Raw genomic sequence first — 15,314 nt, forward strand, 5'->3', positions numbered from 1 at the left:
TTTCTTTTTTTTTTTTAAGATTTTATTTATTTATTCATGAGAGACACATACACAGAGAGATAGAGAGAGAGAGGTAGAGACACAGGCAGAGGGATATGCAGGCTCCATGCACCGGGAGCCCGACGTGGGAGTCGATCCCGGGTCTCCAGGATCACGCCCTGAGCTGAAGGCAGGCGCTAAACCGCTGCGCCACCCAGGGATCCCTTGACCAAGGTTATGATTTTTATTTTATTTTATTATTTATTTATTTATTTATTTATTTATTTATTTATTTATTTATTTAGTGATAGTCACACACATAGAGAGAGAGAGGCAGAGACATAGGCAGAGGGAGAAGCAGGCTCCATGCAGGGAGCCCGACGTGGGATTCGATCCCGAGACTCCAGGATCACGCCCTGAGCCCAAAGCAGGCGCTGAACCTCTGAGCCACCCAGGGATCCCAAGATTATGATCTTTGCTATCTCATGTACTGCATACCCTTCAGTTCAGATGGTCATGGCCATGGGGAGTTTCATGAACAATTCAGCCTTCGCTTATGTTAAGACAAGAGTCAGCGTCACTCACAAAGAGATCACCTAAACCCAACTGAAGCTTGTGTTGAAAATATGCAGAAGATCCAGCGGTTGGCATTTGCAACCCTTTGGGTTCCAGCAGACACCAAAGGCACTCTAGGGATCTGTACGTACCACAGGAAATCAGCAGGCCTTTGGAAGTTACCTAGGTGTTTTCTATCTGAACTAGCCAGTGACCCCAAACTCTTCAGACTTCATAATACACTATGAATCTGGAGTACCTGAGTGGCTCTGTCTGTTACACAGTTGTCTTCAGCTCAGGTCATGCATGAGCCCTGCATTGGGTTCCCTGCCCGTGGGGAGGGAGTCTTGCTTCTCCTTCTCCCTCTGCTGCTCACCTCGATTGTGCTCTCTCTCTCTAAAATAGATAGGTGGAATCTTAAAAAAACAAAACAAAACTATGAACCTGCTTTGAAGATTTTGCTAAAAGGCACGAAGATGCCTTAAGAAAAAAACGGGCTGGTTCAGTTGGTAGGGCATGCAACTCTTGATCTTGGGGTTGAGTTCAAGCTCCATGTTGGGTGTAGAGCTTACATAAAAAAAGTAAAAAAAAAAAAAAAAAAAAAGTAAAACAAACAATAGCTTGACTGAGCCAGATCATAAGTAGTAAAAAAGGGACATGAAGAGAAACTATCATTGCCTTAAAGGGGTTCTCACAGCCTCTGAAACAGATTCCTTAGTCATGCAAGGTCACCTGCCAGAGACTGCTTCAGTCCAATGAACCTGTGCAAAGGGGATCTCTAAAGCAGATGCACTTTTTGCCTCATTCATTTGAGAAGAGCAATGTGTTCAACACTAAGCATGAAAAGAAGTTAAGATCTATTGAAAAGACTCGGGAACTTAATTCTGGAAATCCTAGCATTTTACTGCCCACTGAAGAACGTAACGGCCAACACAGTATCAGGTGTGGATCACACAAGTCTGAGAATCATGGTTTCTAATGTGCTGGTAAGATACTGCCCTCCTGTTTGTTTGTTTGTTTGTTTGTTTATTTATTTATTTATTTATTTATTTATTTTTGCCCTCCTGTTTAAAGGCATTTTAACAACTCACAGGTAATGATTCACTGTGTTTAGCATTACTAATACCATAGCTAACATTAAATTTAAGTTTATATATTTTTAATTTATATTACCTTTATGGATTAATTTTGGAAACTTTTAAAACATAGTGATGCTTATTTTAAAAGTGTTTTAAATGTGAGAATGCTCACACTGAAAAGAAAAAGACAAAGATCTACAGTTACTGAATAAGAGCATAGAAAAAGGCACCAAAAAACATATTAGAAATAAAAAGAGATCTCCTTTGGCTGCATGCAAATAGAAAAATTAGACAACTTTCTATAAAAAATATTAATGACCACACACACAAAAGGAGGAAAAATACCAATGACCACATTGACTGACCTATAATGAATGACCAGGGTGTCAACAAACTTTCTCTATAAGGAGGCAGGTAGTATTTTCCATTTTATGGACCAGGACTATCTACAGAATGTAAACTTTTGGGGGATCCCTGGGTGGCTCAGCCGTTGAACGTCTGCCTTGGGCCCAGGGTGTCATCCTGGAGACCTGGGATCAAGTCCCACATTGGGCTCCCTGCATGGAACCTGCTTCTCCCTCTGCCTGCGTCTCTGCCTCTCTCTCTGTATCTCTCATGAATAAAAAAAAGAAGAAGAAGAATGTAAACTTTGGCCAATGGGCTGTAGGCTGTCAGTCCTTCCAAGTTCTTAACTGAACTCAAACCTTGCATTTTTAAGAATAATTGAGGCCACACAGTACAACAAAGCCTCCCCTCAACCTATCTACCCCTTTCCTAATCCTCATGATGGCTAGATAGTATCATTGACTCAAAAAAGAGAAAAATCAGGCCAAACCTCATGAGCTTGAGGTTACCTGGATATCAAATTTTTAAACATATGAAAAAGATTATGGGCAGACACATTTTGAATACAAAGTAAATTCAATAAAATTTTGCTTCAGGCCAGTGATGATTAACAAAAGTTACAATATAACATTTAACCTAATAACTGTTTTTTTTTTTAACCTAATAACTGTTAAGGGGCACATTAGCAGCCTAAGACTGGTTTTGTATTAAATATATATATGTCCTCAATGACAGAACAAGGTAATTGCTAACAATAAGGCAGGACTTAACAATAGATTCAGAGATATTTTTGAAATACTTCAAAATCAAATATTAGCACAAATATCAGATTAGATGAGAGTTTCCCAGCTCAGGTATTAGTGCATTGGGGGTTGGATAATCTTCTGTTGTAGGGGATAGTCCTCTGCATGCTTAGTAGCATCTCTGGCTTCTGCCTTCTACATTTGTAGGATTTCTCTTTCTCCCCACTCAGTTATAACAACCAAAAACGTCTCTAGAGTTACTCCTGTAAAACCATCTCATCTTGTGCTAGCATCATGAGGAAATCCAGCCAAACTGGCCTTTCATTTATACATGTATTAGTAAATACTCTACTCTTAGTAAATACTGTTCTCTACTGTACTGGGGCACTACTAATGTGGCCATTGGCTGGGGCTACACTGTACTCTAGTATTCTTTATGGGGCCAGGGCTCTGGAAGCTTTTATTGAGTGGATGGAAGGTAGATGCTGGGGCGTGGCCTTTCAGAAAGGGCGGGGGGGGGGGGGGGGGGGAGATCTGGGGAGATGCAGAACAAGGTGGGATTTATATCCTTTGTATTCCCACTCAGGGAACATAAGAGGACAACAGCAGGACTAAGGAAAGATTCCATACAACCCAAGCAGAAATGGCGGACCAACAAGCAGGTAAGGTGGGGGTGGACACAAAGGGCCCTAATTCCTATTGTTTGCCAATTACAGTGATGGAAACACTCCCAAAGTAGTGGATTGTAGGCTGCCCAATGCACTGAGATTTGCAAAGCACGTGAAAATTTAATAATTGCAAGCCAGTATAAGTTGACTTGAGGGATCCCTGGGTGGCGCAGCGGTTTAGCGCCTGCCTTTGGCCCAGGGCGCGATCCTGGAGACCCGAGATCGAATCCCACGTCAGGCTCCCGGTGCATGGAGCCTGCTTCTCCCTCTGTCTATGTCTCTGCCCCTCTCTCTCTCTCTGTGACTATCATAAAAAAATAAAAATTTAAAAAAAATTAAAAAAAAATAAAAATAAAAAAAATAAAAAATAATAAAAAAAAATTAAAAAAATAATAAGTTGACTTGAGCCTATCACTCAAAGGTAATGGGTTCTCAGCATTGGTTGGGAAGCTATCACTTTTTTTCCATCTGGAATAGTTTATTATATCATGGAATTATCATTCCTTAAACATTAGTAGACCTTACCCATTTTATCTCCCCATGTAATATTTTGGGTGGAACTGTATTAAGATTTTATTTATTGGGGGATCCCTGGGTGGTTCACTGGTTTAGTGCCTGCCTTCGGCCCAGGATGTGATCCTGGAGTCCCAGGATTGAGTCCCGTGTCGGGCTCCCTGCATGGAGCCTGCTTCTCCCTCTGTCTGTGTCTCTGCCTCTCTCTCTCTGTGTCTCTCATGACTAAAAAAATTAAATCTTAAAAAAACAAGATTTTATTTACTTATTTGACAGTGAGAAAGAGAGTGAGTATGTGCATGTGCACAAACAGGGGGAGAGGGAGAAGCAGGCTCTCTGCTGAGCAAGGAGCCCAACATGGGGCTCGATCCCAGAACCCTGAGATCATGACTTAAGCTGAAGGCAGATGCTTAACTGAGTCACCTGAGCACCTCTGTTTTTCTTTTGAGGTTAATAAAGCCTCAGAGTCATACTGTTTGGCTGAATTTGGTAAATGTACATTCTCTTAGAACAAAGAGCTCTTCTCCTGATTACCAAATCGCACTTCCTTCTGTGTGGACTCAATGATCTAGGAGACTGGTAACGATTCCAGTTCCTAGCTGGGACTGTTGGCATCCCAGATTAAGTGGGGGATAGAATGACACCCAGAGGCACATGGTTTCCTTGAGTCAAAAATGAAGAACAAACTGTGGAAGGGACATCAGTTTTCAGCAGTGGGAGAAGGTAGACACAGTGCTGAAGAAAATGGTCTCTGCTTGCTTAGAACAGATTTTCTAGGTAGTACGAGTCAGAGCTGAGCGGAAGACAAAGTGCCAGCGTGACAGAGAGAGGGCCCCTGGGACTCAGGTATGGAGAGATGGCGGGTTCAGGCTAACCATGTGTCCCCCTCTCCTCAGCCAAACCAAAGAAGAGAAGCCGGGAGCGTACTTCATTCACCTCCTATCAGAAGGCAGAGCTGGAAGCTCTATTTAATCTGACTCAGTTTCCGGATTATGTCACCCAGGAGTTGCTGGCATCAAAAATCCATTTACAATACACCGTAGTACAGGTCAGACTCCCTGGGGGTGTGCCAAGCTTGTCCTGTGCTCCCCAGATCCTTCTCCCTCACCCTTCCCTTTGCCTCATGACCAAATAATCATGACTAATCCGCCTTAATGGAGCATAAAGTGTCAATAACCTGATGCTTGTGCTAGACTCTCATTTTACACAGTAGATAAACCAAGGCACATAATGGCATGGTAACTTCCCCAGGGTTTCAAGCCCACTAAGTTGTCAAGATGGAAATCTTCTGCATGTGGAGCACTTGTCTTAAACCATGTCTTTTTTTTTTTTTTAAGATTTTATTTTATTTACTCATGAGAGATACAGAGCGAGAGAGAGAGGCAGAGACACAGGCAGAGGAAGATGCAGGCCCCATGCAGGAAGCCCGACATGGGACTCGATCCAGGGTCTCCAGGATCACACCGTGGGCTGCAGGCGGTGCTAAACTGCTGCGCCACCGGGGCTGCCCTAAACCATGTCTTTTATACAAAACCCCAAAGACAAGAAGGACCATCCTTTAGAGTTGGACACGCCATTGGTTGCTGAAGCTCATTCCCGGGCAGTGAGGGCACTAGGCCAGCCAGAGGCCTCTGGCTAGAATCATACCGAGGCCATTTCAGATCCCATCTGGATCCATCAGAGAGGCTACCAAAGATAACTTCTCAAGGACCTCCTTGGCCAGACTCCATACTCTATTCTGTCCTATGGAGCCCTGACCCTTTATCCTACAGAGAGCTCATGGCATTTGGCCGAGACCTCCCCACTCCTGCTCTGGGGTCCAGGCCCTACCTCATCCCTTTCTTCTTTTTCTATCCTGGCCACCTTCAGTTTCCTGGAACCCCTGGCCATGGGTGAGAAACAGCTCCTTCCCTGCCTCGGGTACAATAGACAGAAGCCTCTTTGCCTCCCCAAGGAAGCCTGGTTCTCAAGGAAGATGAATGGCCGCCATCCCAGGTCCTTTTCACTTTATGGGCTCACACCCCCGCCCCCTAATCTCCCCTCTTCACTCCACAGGTCTGGTTTAAGAACCGTCGAGTTAAATGGAGAAAGAGCATCCAGAAAGAACAAGAAGCAGGGCTTCCAGCCCTGGCCCCTGCGGCCAAGAGGAAGAGAGCCCTAGAACACAGACACCTTGTCAACAGCAGGCCCATTCTCCCCAGACTTTCCCACCCCCCAGAGGCAGGCCCTGGAAACCCAGATGGGGCTTCTCAACAATGTGACCCTGAGCTAGACAAGCTGGTGGCCACAGTGCCTGCTTTGTCCACTGTGCCTTATGACATAAGCCAGGTCATGGAAGCCTATGGGTGTCTGGAAGAGGAGGAGAGTTCTAACACGTTTACTTGTCTTTATCAATACCTCTCCCCATCTGACAGCTAGCTGGAGCCAGAGTACCCACTAACTGGTCCGGTCCTAGTTGCTCTGCCTCCCTAAGGCTAATGATCCTTATAGCACAGGACCAAGCTGAAATTCCAAAGAGCTACCAGATGGTTAAGCCCGTAGATTTCGAAAGTTACGGTTTTAGGGACACCTGGGTGGTTTAGTTGGTTAAGCATCTGCCTTTGGCTCAGATCATGATCCCTGGGTCCTGGGATTGAGCCTCATGTGGGGCTCCCTGCTCAGCTGCAGAGTCTGATTCTCCCTCTGTCTCTGTCCCTCACTCCTGCTCATGCTTTCCAACTCAAAAAATAAAATAAAATAAAAATATGGTTTTGGGTCGTACCAGAATTTCCAGGGGGATCTCTCCACCTTTTCTTCTCTCACTCCTGTTTTGCTACAGGTATGCTTCCATGTCTAAGGTTATAGGTTAGAGACAGTCATTTTTCTATTTTTCATAGTAGGGAAAACACTGCTGAAATCAGAACCCTTTATTTTTTATTTTCTAAATATTTTATTTATTTATTCATGAGAGAGACAGAGAGAGAGAGGCAGAGACAAAGCAAGAGGAGAAGCAGGCCCCATGCAGGGAACCTGATATGGGACTTGATCTAGGCCTCTGGGGTCACTTGATGAGCCAAAGGCAAACACTCAACCGCTGAGCCACCCAGACGGGCCAATCAGAGCCCTTTAGATCCAATCTGTCATACTTATTTTCCTATAAGAAGAAACTGTCTGCATATCAGGGTAGCACATTTGCAAATAAAATTGGCTTTTGCCACTGATTCTCTGAGTTGGTTTTCTTCTCTGTAACGTGGGGATGTAATGAACCCTGTCACAGAAGGTTGTTGGGAGAGGCCTGTCAGACTTCAGACTGTGTTCCTTCCTAAGAGGGCTCCTCCTCTATCAAGTATATTACACTTTGTCTATAGTGTGTATTGCCAGCATTTTCTACCAGATTGCGAGCTGGCACTTTGTTTACATTCCAAGGCATGCAAAAATTTAAAAAATTTACTTATTAATTATGGTAAAATATATAAAACCATCTTAGCCATTTTTATTTTTTATTTTTAGCCATTTTTAATTAGCAATAATCGCGCCTCAGATAAACCTCATTGGCTACGATATTGCCACTGCGCAAAGTTCTTAGCCATTTTTAAAATTAATTTTTATTTATTTTATTTTTTAAATTAATTTTTAAAACATCATCTTTACACCTGCTGTGGGGCTCCAACTTATGACCTTGAGATCAGGAATTGGATGCTCTACAGACTGAGCCAGACAGGCACCCCCCCATCTTAAACCACTTCTAAGTGTACAGTTCAGTGTGTTAAGTACTTCACATCGTTAGGCAGCCTGCTTTCAAACCTCTTTTAATCTTGCAAAACTAAACCTATGCATTAAAAAGCAACCCCCATTTCTCCTTCCCCAGCCCAGCCCCTGGTGCCCACCATTCTACTTTGCCTCCATGGATGACGACTCTAGGTACCACGCAGAAGTAGAATCATAAAGTCCTTGTTCTTTTGTGAATGGCTTATACCACTGAGCCTTTCCACAGGATTCATCCCTGTTATAATATGTGTCACAATTTCCTTCCTTTTTAAGTTTTTGTGGCCTGTTGAGTCATACTTAGAAACTTCACCTACCTCCAGTAAATACAGGAATTTGCCTTTTGCCTATGTTTTCTTCTTGTGCATTTGTAGTTTTCTTTTTTCTTTTTTTTTTAAATTTATTTTGTTCATGAGAGACACAGAGAGGCAGATACACAGGCAGAGAGAAGCAAGCTCCCTGCAGGGAGCCCGATATGGGACTGGATCCTGCGACCCCAGGGGGCCAAAGGCAGGCACTAAACCGCTGAGCCACCTGGGATCCCCCATTTGTGGTTTTCTTATTTTACATTTAGATCCCTGATCTATTTGGAATTTATATCTTGTGTATAGTGTAAAGGACTAATGCTATTTTTTCAAATGGCTAACCAGCTGTCCAAGCATCATTTGTTTAAAAGCTCACATCTGGGTGTGGCTAAACTAGACAGATACATGCAAAATAATGAAATTGGATCACTACTTTACACCATATAAAAAAATGAACTCAAAATGGATTAATGGGGGCACTGGGTGGCTCAGTGGTTGAGCATCTGCCTTTGGCTCAGGTCGTGATCTCAGCATCCTGGGATCAAGACCCCTATCGTGTTCCTCTAGGGGAGCCTGTTTCTACCTCTGCCTCTCTCTGGGTGTCTCTCGAATAAATAAATAAAATATTTCAAAAAATGGATTAATGACCTGAAACCATAAAACTCCTATTAGAAAGCAGAGGGTCAGCTACTTGACATTGTTTTGTCAATAATTTTTTTGGATTTGATGCCAAGAGCAAAGGCAACAAAAGCAAAAACAAACAAGTAAAACTACATCAAATCAAAAGCTGCTCGAGCAAAGGGAACCATCAATAGAATAAGAAGGTGACCTATCAAATGGGAGCAAATAATTCCAAAGCCTCTCAAGAACTCTTACAACTCAATAGCAAAAAAAAAAAAAAAAAAAAAAAAAGTTAAAGAGAAAAAGAAAAAAAAGAAAAAACAAAACCCAGTTTAATTAAAAAAATGGGAAGTGGGTCTGAAGAGATATTTTTCCAAAAGAAACACACAGTTGGCCAATAGGTATATGAAAAGGTGCTCAGCATCACTCATCATTGGGGAAGCACAAGTCAAAGCCACAGCGAGATAGCACCTCACACCTGTCAGCGTGAATGGCTGTTATCACACAAGAAATAAGGAGTACTGGCAAGGATGTAGAGAAAAAGGAACCCTCGTGCATTGTTGGTGGGAATGCAAACTGGTGCAGCCATTGTGGAAAACAGTATGGAGGTTCTTGAAGAAATTAAAGATAGAGGGGCACCTGGAAGGCTCAGCAGTTGAGCGTCTGTCTGCCTTTGGCTCAGGTCATGATCCCAGGGTCCTGGGATCAAATCCCACATCAGGCTCCCCACAGGGAGCTTGCTTCTCCCTCTGCCTATGTCTCTGCCTCTCTCTGTGTCTCTCATGAATACATAAATCTCTTAAAAAAAAAAGAAATTAAAAATAGAGCTACCCTATGATCCAGCAATTCCACTTCTGGGAATAAATTTGAACGAAATGAAAACACGATGTCATAAACTTATCTGTGCCCCCGTGTCCACTGCAGCATTATCTACATTAGCCGAGACACAGAAACACCTGCATGTCCACTGATGGACAAATGGATAAAGAAAATGTGGTCCATATCCACGATGGTATGTTATCCTGCCATTTGCAGGATAATATCCCCCTTGAGGGATTGATGCCAAATAAAAGAAGTCATGAATGAATAGCATATGATTTTACTCATATGTAGCATCTAAGAAACCATGAACACATGGATACCAAGAACAGAATAGTGGTTAACAGAAGCAGTGGGGAGTGGGTGGAAAGGAATTGGATGAAGATGGTCAAAAGGTACAAACTTTCAGCTATAAAGTAAATAAGTCCTGGGGCGCCTGGGTGGTTCAGTCAGGTGAGTGTCTGACTTGATTTCAGCTCAGGTCATGATCTCAAGGTTGTGAGATCAAGCCCACAATCAGCCTTTATACTCAGCGAGGAGTCTGCTTGTTCCTCCCCCTCTGTTCCTTCTTCCCATACTCTCTCTAAAATCTTTTAAAAAGAGTTTATTTATTTATCTGAGAGAAGGAGAGAGTGAGCAAAGGGAGAGGGAGAAGCAGGCTCCCTGTCAAGCAGCAGGGCTCAATCCCAGGACCCTGGGACCATGACCTGAGCCAAAGGCAGATACTTAACCAACTAAGCCACTGAGCCACCCCAATAGATAAAATCTTAAAAAATAAAAGTAAATCCTGGGATATAATGTATAGCATGGTGACTATAATTTACAATGCTGTATGGTATATTTGAAAGTTGCTAAGAGAATAAATCCTAAAAGTTCTCATCACAAGCAAAAATATTTTTTGTAATTTTATATAAATATATATATATATATTATCCTTGCATCTGTTTCTTTTTTTTTTTTTTCTTGCATCTGTTTCTATTCTGCCTCTGCACACACCAGTATCATGCTGTGTTCTCTGGAAAGTTGGTCCTTTTCTTTCTTTCTTTTTAAAGATTTTATTTATTTATTTAAGACAGAGAGAGCATACACAGAGGGTAAGGGAGAAGCAGACTCCCTACTGAGCAGGGAGCCCAGCGATGGGCTCGATCCCAGGACCCTGGGATCATGGGCTGAGCCACAGGCAGATGCTTAACCAACTGAACTACTCAAGTGCCCCAAGTCTGGTTCCTCCTAATAGCTTTTTTTCCCTCTGTATTTTCCTTGCTATTTAAATGAACAAGTTACTGATATCGATAACACCTGGGCAATATTACATGTCTCCAATGCAAGTTTAATGTACTGGAGATAGATCTAGGAAAGATAAGAGACAAATTATGCTCTTGGGTTACTTAGAAGGCATAGAATGGCCAAACTACAAATTATAGGTAAGAAGGAGGAAAAAAAAGAACACATCTGAATCCCCAAACATTCCTTCTGAGCCTTTGTAGCAAGTGAGTACGGTCCGGGAAAAAAAAATGCATGGAAGAGATAAAAGAAAAAGTCCAGCTTAATTGTGAAAAATGCAGAAAGTATCCCAGCAGTTGAGAACCTGGAGTAGTTTAAGGAAGAGACTTACACATCAACATGCATCCAGATGGCTTTCTCAGGACTCCGGGCATCTAGGGGAGAAGCAGGTGCAAAGTAAGGGAGACCAATTCTTTGAGATTAAGTCTGGGAGGGAAAAAGAAGTAGAGAGAAAGCGTTAGGGTCCTGTAGAACAAACAGAAGTAAAAAAAAAAAAAAAGAAAGAACAAACAGAAGTATACAAAAATCATCAGAGGATACAGAAACCCATCCCCCAAAACAGAATCTAGTAAAGAAACTGTCCTTTGCTGAGTTAACAGAATGGAGGTAGGGTAGGAAGCCAGCATCTCAGAAACAACCTACATCCACAAAATGAGAGGAAGAAGGACTCTTTATAAAATGCATGCTTACGTAATGATGATAGAAATTTGACTTTAGCCCTCTCTTCCTCGGTGCCACCTGCGGAGCTGGCAGCCATCGATTGCTGGGCATCATGGCTGCCCTCAGACCTCTGGTGAAGCCCAAGATCATTAAAAAGAGGACCAAGAAGTTCATCTGGCACCAGTCAGACCGATATGTCAAAATTAAGTGCAACTGGTGGAAACCCAGAGGCATTGACAATAGGGTACGCAGAAGATTCAAGGGCCAGATCTTGATGCCCAACACTGGTTACGGGGGCAACAAGAAAACAAAGCACATGCTGCTCAGTGGCTTCCAGAAGTTCCTAGTCCACAACTCAAGGAGCGTGATGTGCTGCTGATGTGCAACAAATCTTATTGTGCAAAGATTCTCACAATGTATCCTCCGAGAACCACAAAGCCGTTGTGGAAAGAGCAGCCCAGCTGGCCATCAGAGTCACCAATCCCAATTCCAGGCTGCGTAGTGAAGAAAATGAATAGACAGCTTATGTGCGTGTTATATTTGTGTTAATAAAACCATAAAACTACCAAAAAGTCTTTGACTTTATAAAATATATACTATGTAACAATCAAATTTAAAAACATGCTTATGAGTGGGACAAAGTTAGAGTTATCGTTGTCTTAGATTAGCCCAAGAAAATAATGTCATCACACCCCAGTAGCGGCGCCTGGCTGGCTGAATCAATAGAGCATGGGAAGGACTCTTGATCTCAGGATTGTGAGTTCGAGTCTCATGTTGGGCATAGACTTTTTTTTTTTTAATTTTTATTTATTTATGATAGTTACAGAGAGAGAGAGAGGCAGAGACACAGGCAGAGGGAGAAGCAGGCTCCATGCACCGGGAGCCTGACGTGGGATTCGATCCCGGGTCTCCAGGATCGCGCCCTGGGCCAAAGGCAGGCACCAAACCGCTGCGCCACCCAGGGATCCCTAGACTTTTGTTTTATAGATTTATTTATTTTAGAGAAAGAGAGAGGTGGGAGGAGCAGAGGGAGAGAGAAACTTAAGCATCCCAGATGGAATCAGCCCCCCAGAATGTCATCAGGTGGAGGGCATTTGTCTGGGGAGCAGACAATACTGGAGATCTCCACCCCAGCCCCTGCGTGTCTGCGTGTGGGAGCGATGCCTAGTCCTTTGTGCAGAACCACATTCTGGGGTTCTATGGAGGGTCTGGGGCAACAGGTGGCTTGTGTCTAACTGAATGCAATGCAATGTTAACCCCAGGCACGGGTCACTGTTACACATGACACAGGACAGATTCCACCATAGAGGATTTACCTCACACTCAGATGATCTTCTTAGGGAGAGAGGTCCTGGAGGCGACACCCTGTTGGGTTAGAACAAACAGAGCAAAGTGCCTTGAGACCTACTGACTCCCTGTTGGAAGACCGTGGAAGACGTGGGGTGGTGGCAGGCACAAGAGAGGAGCAAGCAGGAGGGGGAGCCTTGCGTGGGGCTAGTCCTGGGGGAGCTCTGATCCCACCAGTTCATGGGGCCTAGTGTGCCCTACGGGCGCCTGAATTCCTGCTTGGACGGAGGGCTGCAGGGTGCAGAGCTCTGAGTGGAAGATATCAAGGCAGCGGTGCACCGGGACCCACTCAACCAGCGGGGTTTGGAGGGGCCTGAGGGCAGTGCGGGGCAAAGATGCCCATCCAGGAGTGAGGGCCCGAAGACGCCACAGAAGACTCCCCATTCCGTGGTCCGAGCAAACCAGCAGCAGAATTCAAATTGAGCCAACTTTCAACTGCTCAAGTTCCGACCTCTCAACAAGGGCTAGCTTCAGGGGCCAGAGTGGCTGGCCTGGAGTTGGCGAGTCTGGGGTGGGGGTGGGGGGGTAGGACCTTGAGGACGTGGTGGGGGGACTGGGCCAGGTGCCTGTAGGCGGGGGCTGGCAGGTGGGGGCGGGCCTGGCGGTGGAAGAGATGCGTGAGGACGCGCGAGGGGCAGCGGGGTGCTGCTGAGCACGTTTGCACTGCAGCTGCCACCGGCCACTGGGGTTGCAGGTGAGGGGTCCCTGGGTGGGGCGGGGCGTCGCGGGCAGCGCTTGGATCCCGCCGGGCGTCCCCACATCCGGGGCGGGTAGACGCACGAGGAGTGGCGCTGGGGGGCGTGGGGACAGCGACAGGGACGCAAGCCGCGGGCGAAGGGGGCGTGTGTGGGGCGGGGATGGGCGGGAGCAGCGCGGGGACCTGACGCGCTAGGGCGCAGGTGAGCAGCCGGGCGAGGAGGCCGGCGCCCGGGCAGGTGAGCGGGCGCTGAGGAGCCGGGCGGGGGCTGGCGTCGGAGCCTGTGGGGCGCGAGGGGCGGGGGGCGGGGGGGGCCCGGGACGCTGGCGCCGCGGCCGGCGAGGGCCCCGCTGCGTCAGGGGCCGCGGGCGAGCGAGGCTGGGGACGGAGGTGCAGGCGGACGTCAGCGGGGACGGGTTGGCGTGTCCGTCCGCCTCCGGCCCTCTGGCCCGCGGCCTCCTCGCTTCCATGCGCTTCCACGCGGCGGACTTTCCTGCTCTGGCTCTTTTGCTCTTAGACCGCATCTGGGGAGGAGACAGAGCCTGTGAATCAGGGTGAGTGACAGGGAAGGCGTCCTGGGCCCGGCGCGCGTCTGCCAGGACAGCTGCCTCCCAAAGGACTCCCGGAGCTCCCACCTCTTTCTCCGACCCAGAGCGGGGCCTCGTTCCTGCCTCCTGCGGTTGCCCGGGCTCCAGGAGGGAGGCGGGGAGGAGGCGCGAGCCTCGGGCTTGTGGCCGGAGGAAGGCAGGGCGCGGGGACCTATCCGAAGGCTAGAGGCCACCCTAAGGGGCTCTGTGGTTAGGGAAATGGGGTGAGTCTCAAAGATCCTGACTGGGGACTAACGGGACGTGATTGACATTGGAGCCCTTTATCTTCTTCTGGTGGGGTTTCTTTTCCTCTCCTTCCTTCCTTTCTTTTTCTTTTTTCTTTCTTTCTTTCTTTCTTTCTTTCTTTCTTTCTTTCTTCTTTCTTTCTTTCTTTCTTTCTTTTTCTTTTCTTTCTCTTCCTTCCTTCTCTTTCTTTCTTTTTTCTTTTTCTTTCTCTTCCTTCCTTCTCTTTCTTTCTTTCTTTCTTTCTTTCTTTCTTTCTTTCTCTTCCTTCCTTCTCTTTATTTCTTTCTTTCTTTTTTTTTTCATTCAGAGAGAGAGAGAAGCAGAGACAGGCAGAGGGAGAAGCAGGCTCCATTCAGGGAGCCCGACGTGGGGCTCGAACCCACGTCTGCAGGATCACGCCCCGGGCTGCACGGGTCGCTAAACCGCTGAGCCACCGGGGCTGCCCTGGTGGGGTTTCTAGACACACGAATAGGAATAAAGATCTGGACTGGATGACCTAAACTCTGCGAACCTTAGTTCTAAGGGATGGACAGAAAGAGTTTTAAAAGATTCCCTCAAATATTATTCAAAGAAGGAAATCCCGCCGTTTCGTATAGACATGGATGATGGAGGGTATTATTAACAGACAAACCTGAGAGACAAAGGCCTACTCCGTGATCTGACTTCTACACGGAGTCTAGAAATGTCCGGACTCTTGGAACTAGAGAGAATGGTGGTTGCCAGGGTAGGTGTGGGAAATGGGGGAGACATATATCAAAGGGTCCAGACTTCAGTTAGAAGATGAAGGAGTTCTGGGGATCTGAGGTACAGCATAGTGATGAAATCCACAAGATAGTAAATCCAAATGGAAACTATGTGGGGTGGTAGACGGGTTAGATAGCTTGAGATTGGTGGCCATTTCTTTTTCTTTCTTTCTTTCTTTCTTTCTTTCTTTCTTTCTTTCTTTCTTTCTTTCTTTCTTTCTTTTTCTTTCTTTCTTTCTTTTTCTTTCTTTCTTTCTTTTTTAAGAACCCCAAACGGGCTCCCTGCTCGGCACGGAGTCTGAGGTGGGGCTCCATCTCACGATCCAGAGACCATAACCTGAGCAGAAACCAAGAGGCTTAGCCTTGTGAGCCAACCGGA

At 45.7% G+C, this 15,314-nt stretch overlaps 1 protein-coding gene and 2 pseudogenes across 1 annotated transcript; 2 read left to right on the top strand and 1 right to left on the bottom strand.

Annotated features, from left to right (window-relative positions):
* Positions 1 to 3,344: 3,344 nt before the first annotated feature.
* Positions 3,345 to 6,430, top strand: LOC125754937 (arginine-fifty homeobox-like). The gene is made up of 3 exons (XM_049108921.1): positions 3,345 to 3,363; positions 4,779 to 4,930; positions 5,938 to 6,430. Exons 1-3 carry the CDS (start codon positions 3,345 to 3,347, stop codon positions 6,298 to 6,300), a joined length of 534 nt encoding a protein of 177 aa, XP_048964878.1. The 3' UTR covers positions 6,301 to 6,430.
* Positions 6,431 to 7,278: 848 nt separating this feature from the next.
* Positions 7,279 to 7,442, bottom strand: LOC112645758 (U4 spliceosomal RNA; annotated as a pseudogene).
* A 3,952-nt stretch (positions 7,443 to 11,394) lies between these two features.
* LOC112643876 (60S ribosomal protein L32-like) lies at positions 11,395 to 11,833 on the top strand (annotated as a pseudogene).
* Positions 11,834 to 15,314: the final 3,481 nt, after the last annotated feature.

This window comes from Canis lupus, chromosome 1, assembly GCF_003254725.2.
Source record: "Canis lupus dingo isolate Sandy chromosome 1, ASM325472v2, whole genome shotgun sequence".
NCBI lineage: Eukaryota > Metazoa > Chordata > Mammalia > Carnivora > Canidae > Canis > Canis lupus.

Bases quoted from the DNA above. Each gene is read 5' to 3' on its own strand.
- LOC125754937 (XM_049108921.1), top strand. The intron at 4,931-5,937 runs GTCAGACTCCCT...TTCACTCCACAG, and splicing joins TACAATACACCGTAGTACAG to GTCTGGTTTAAGAACCGTCG.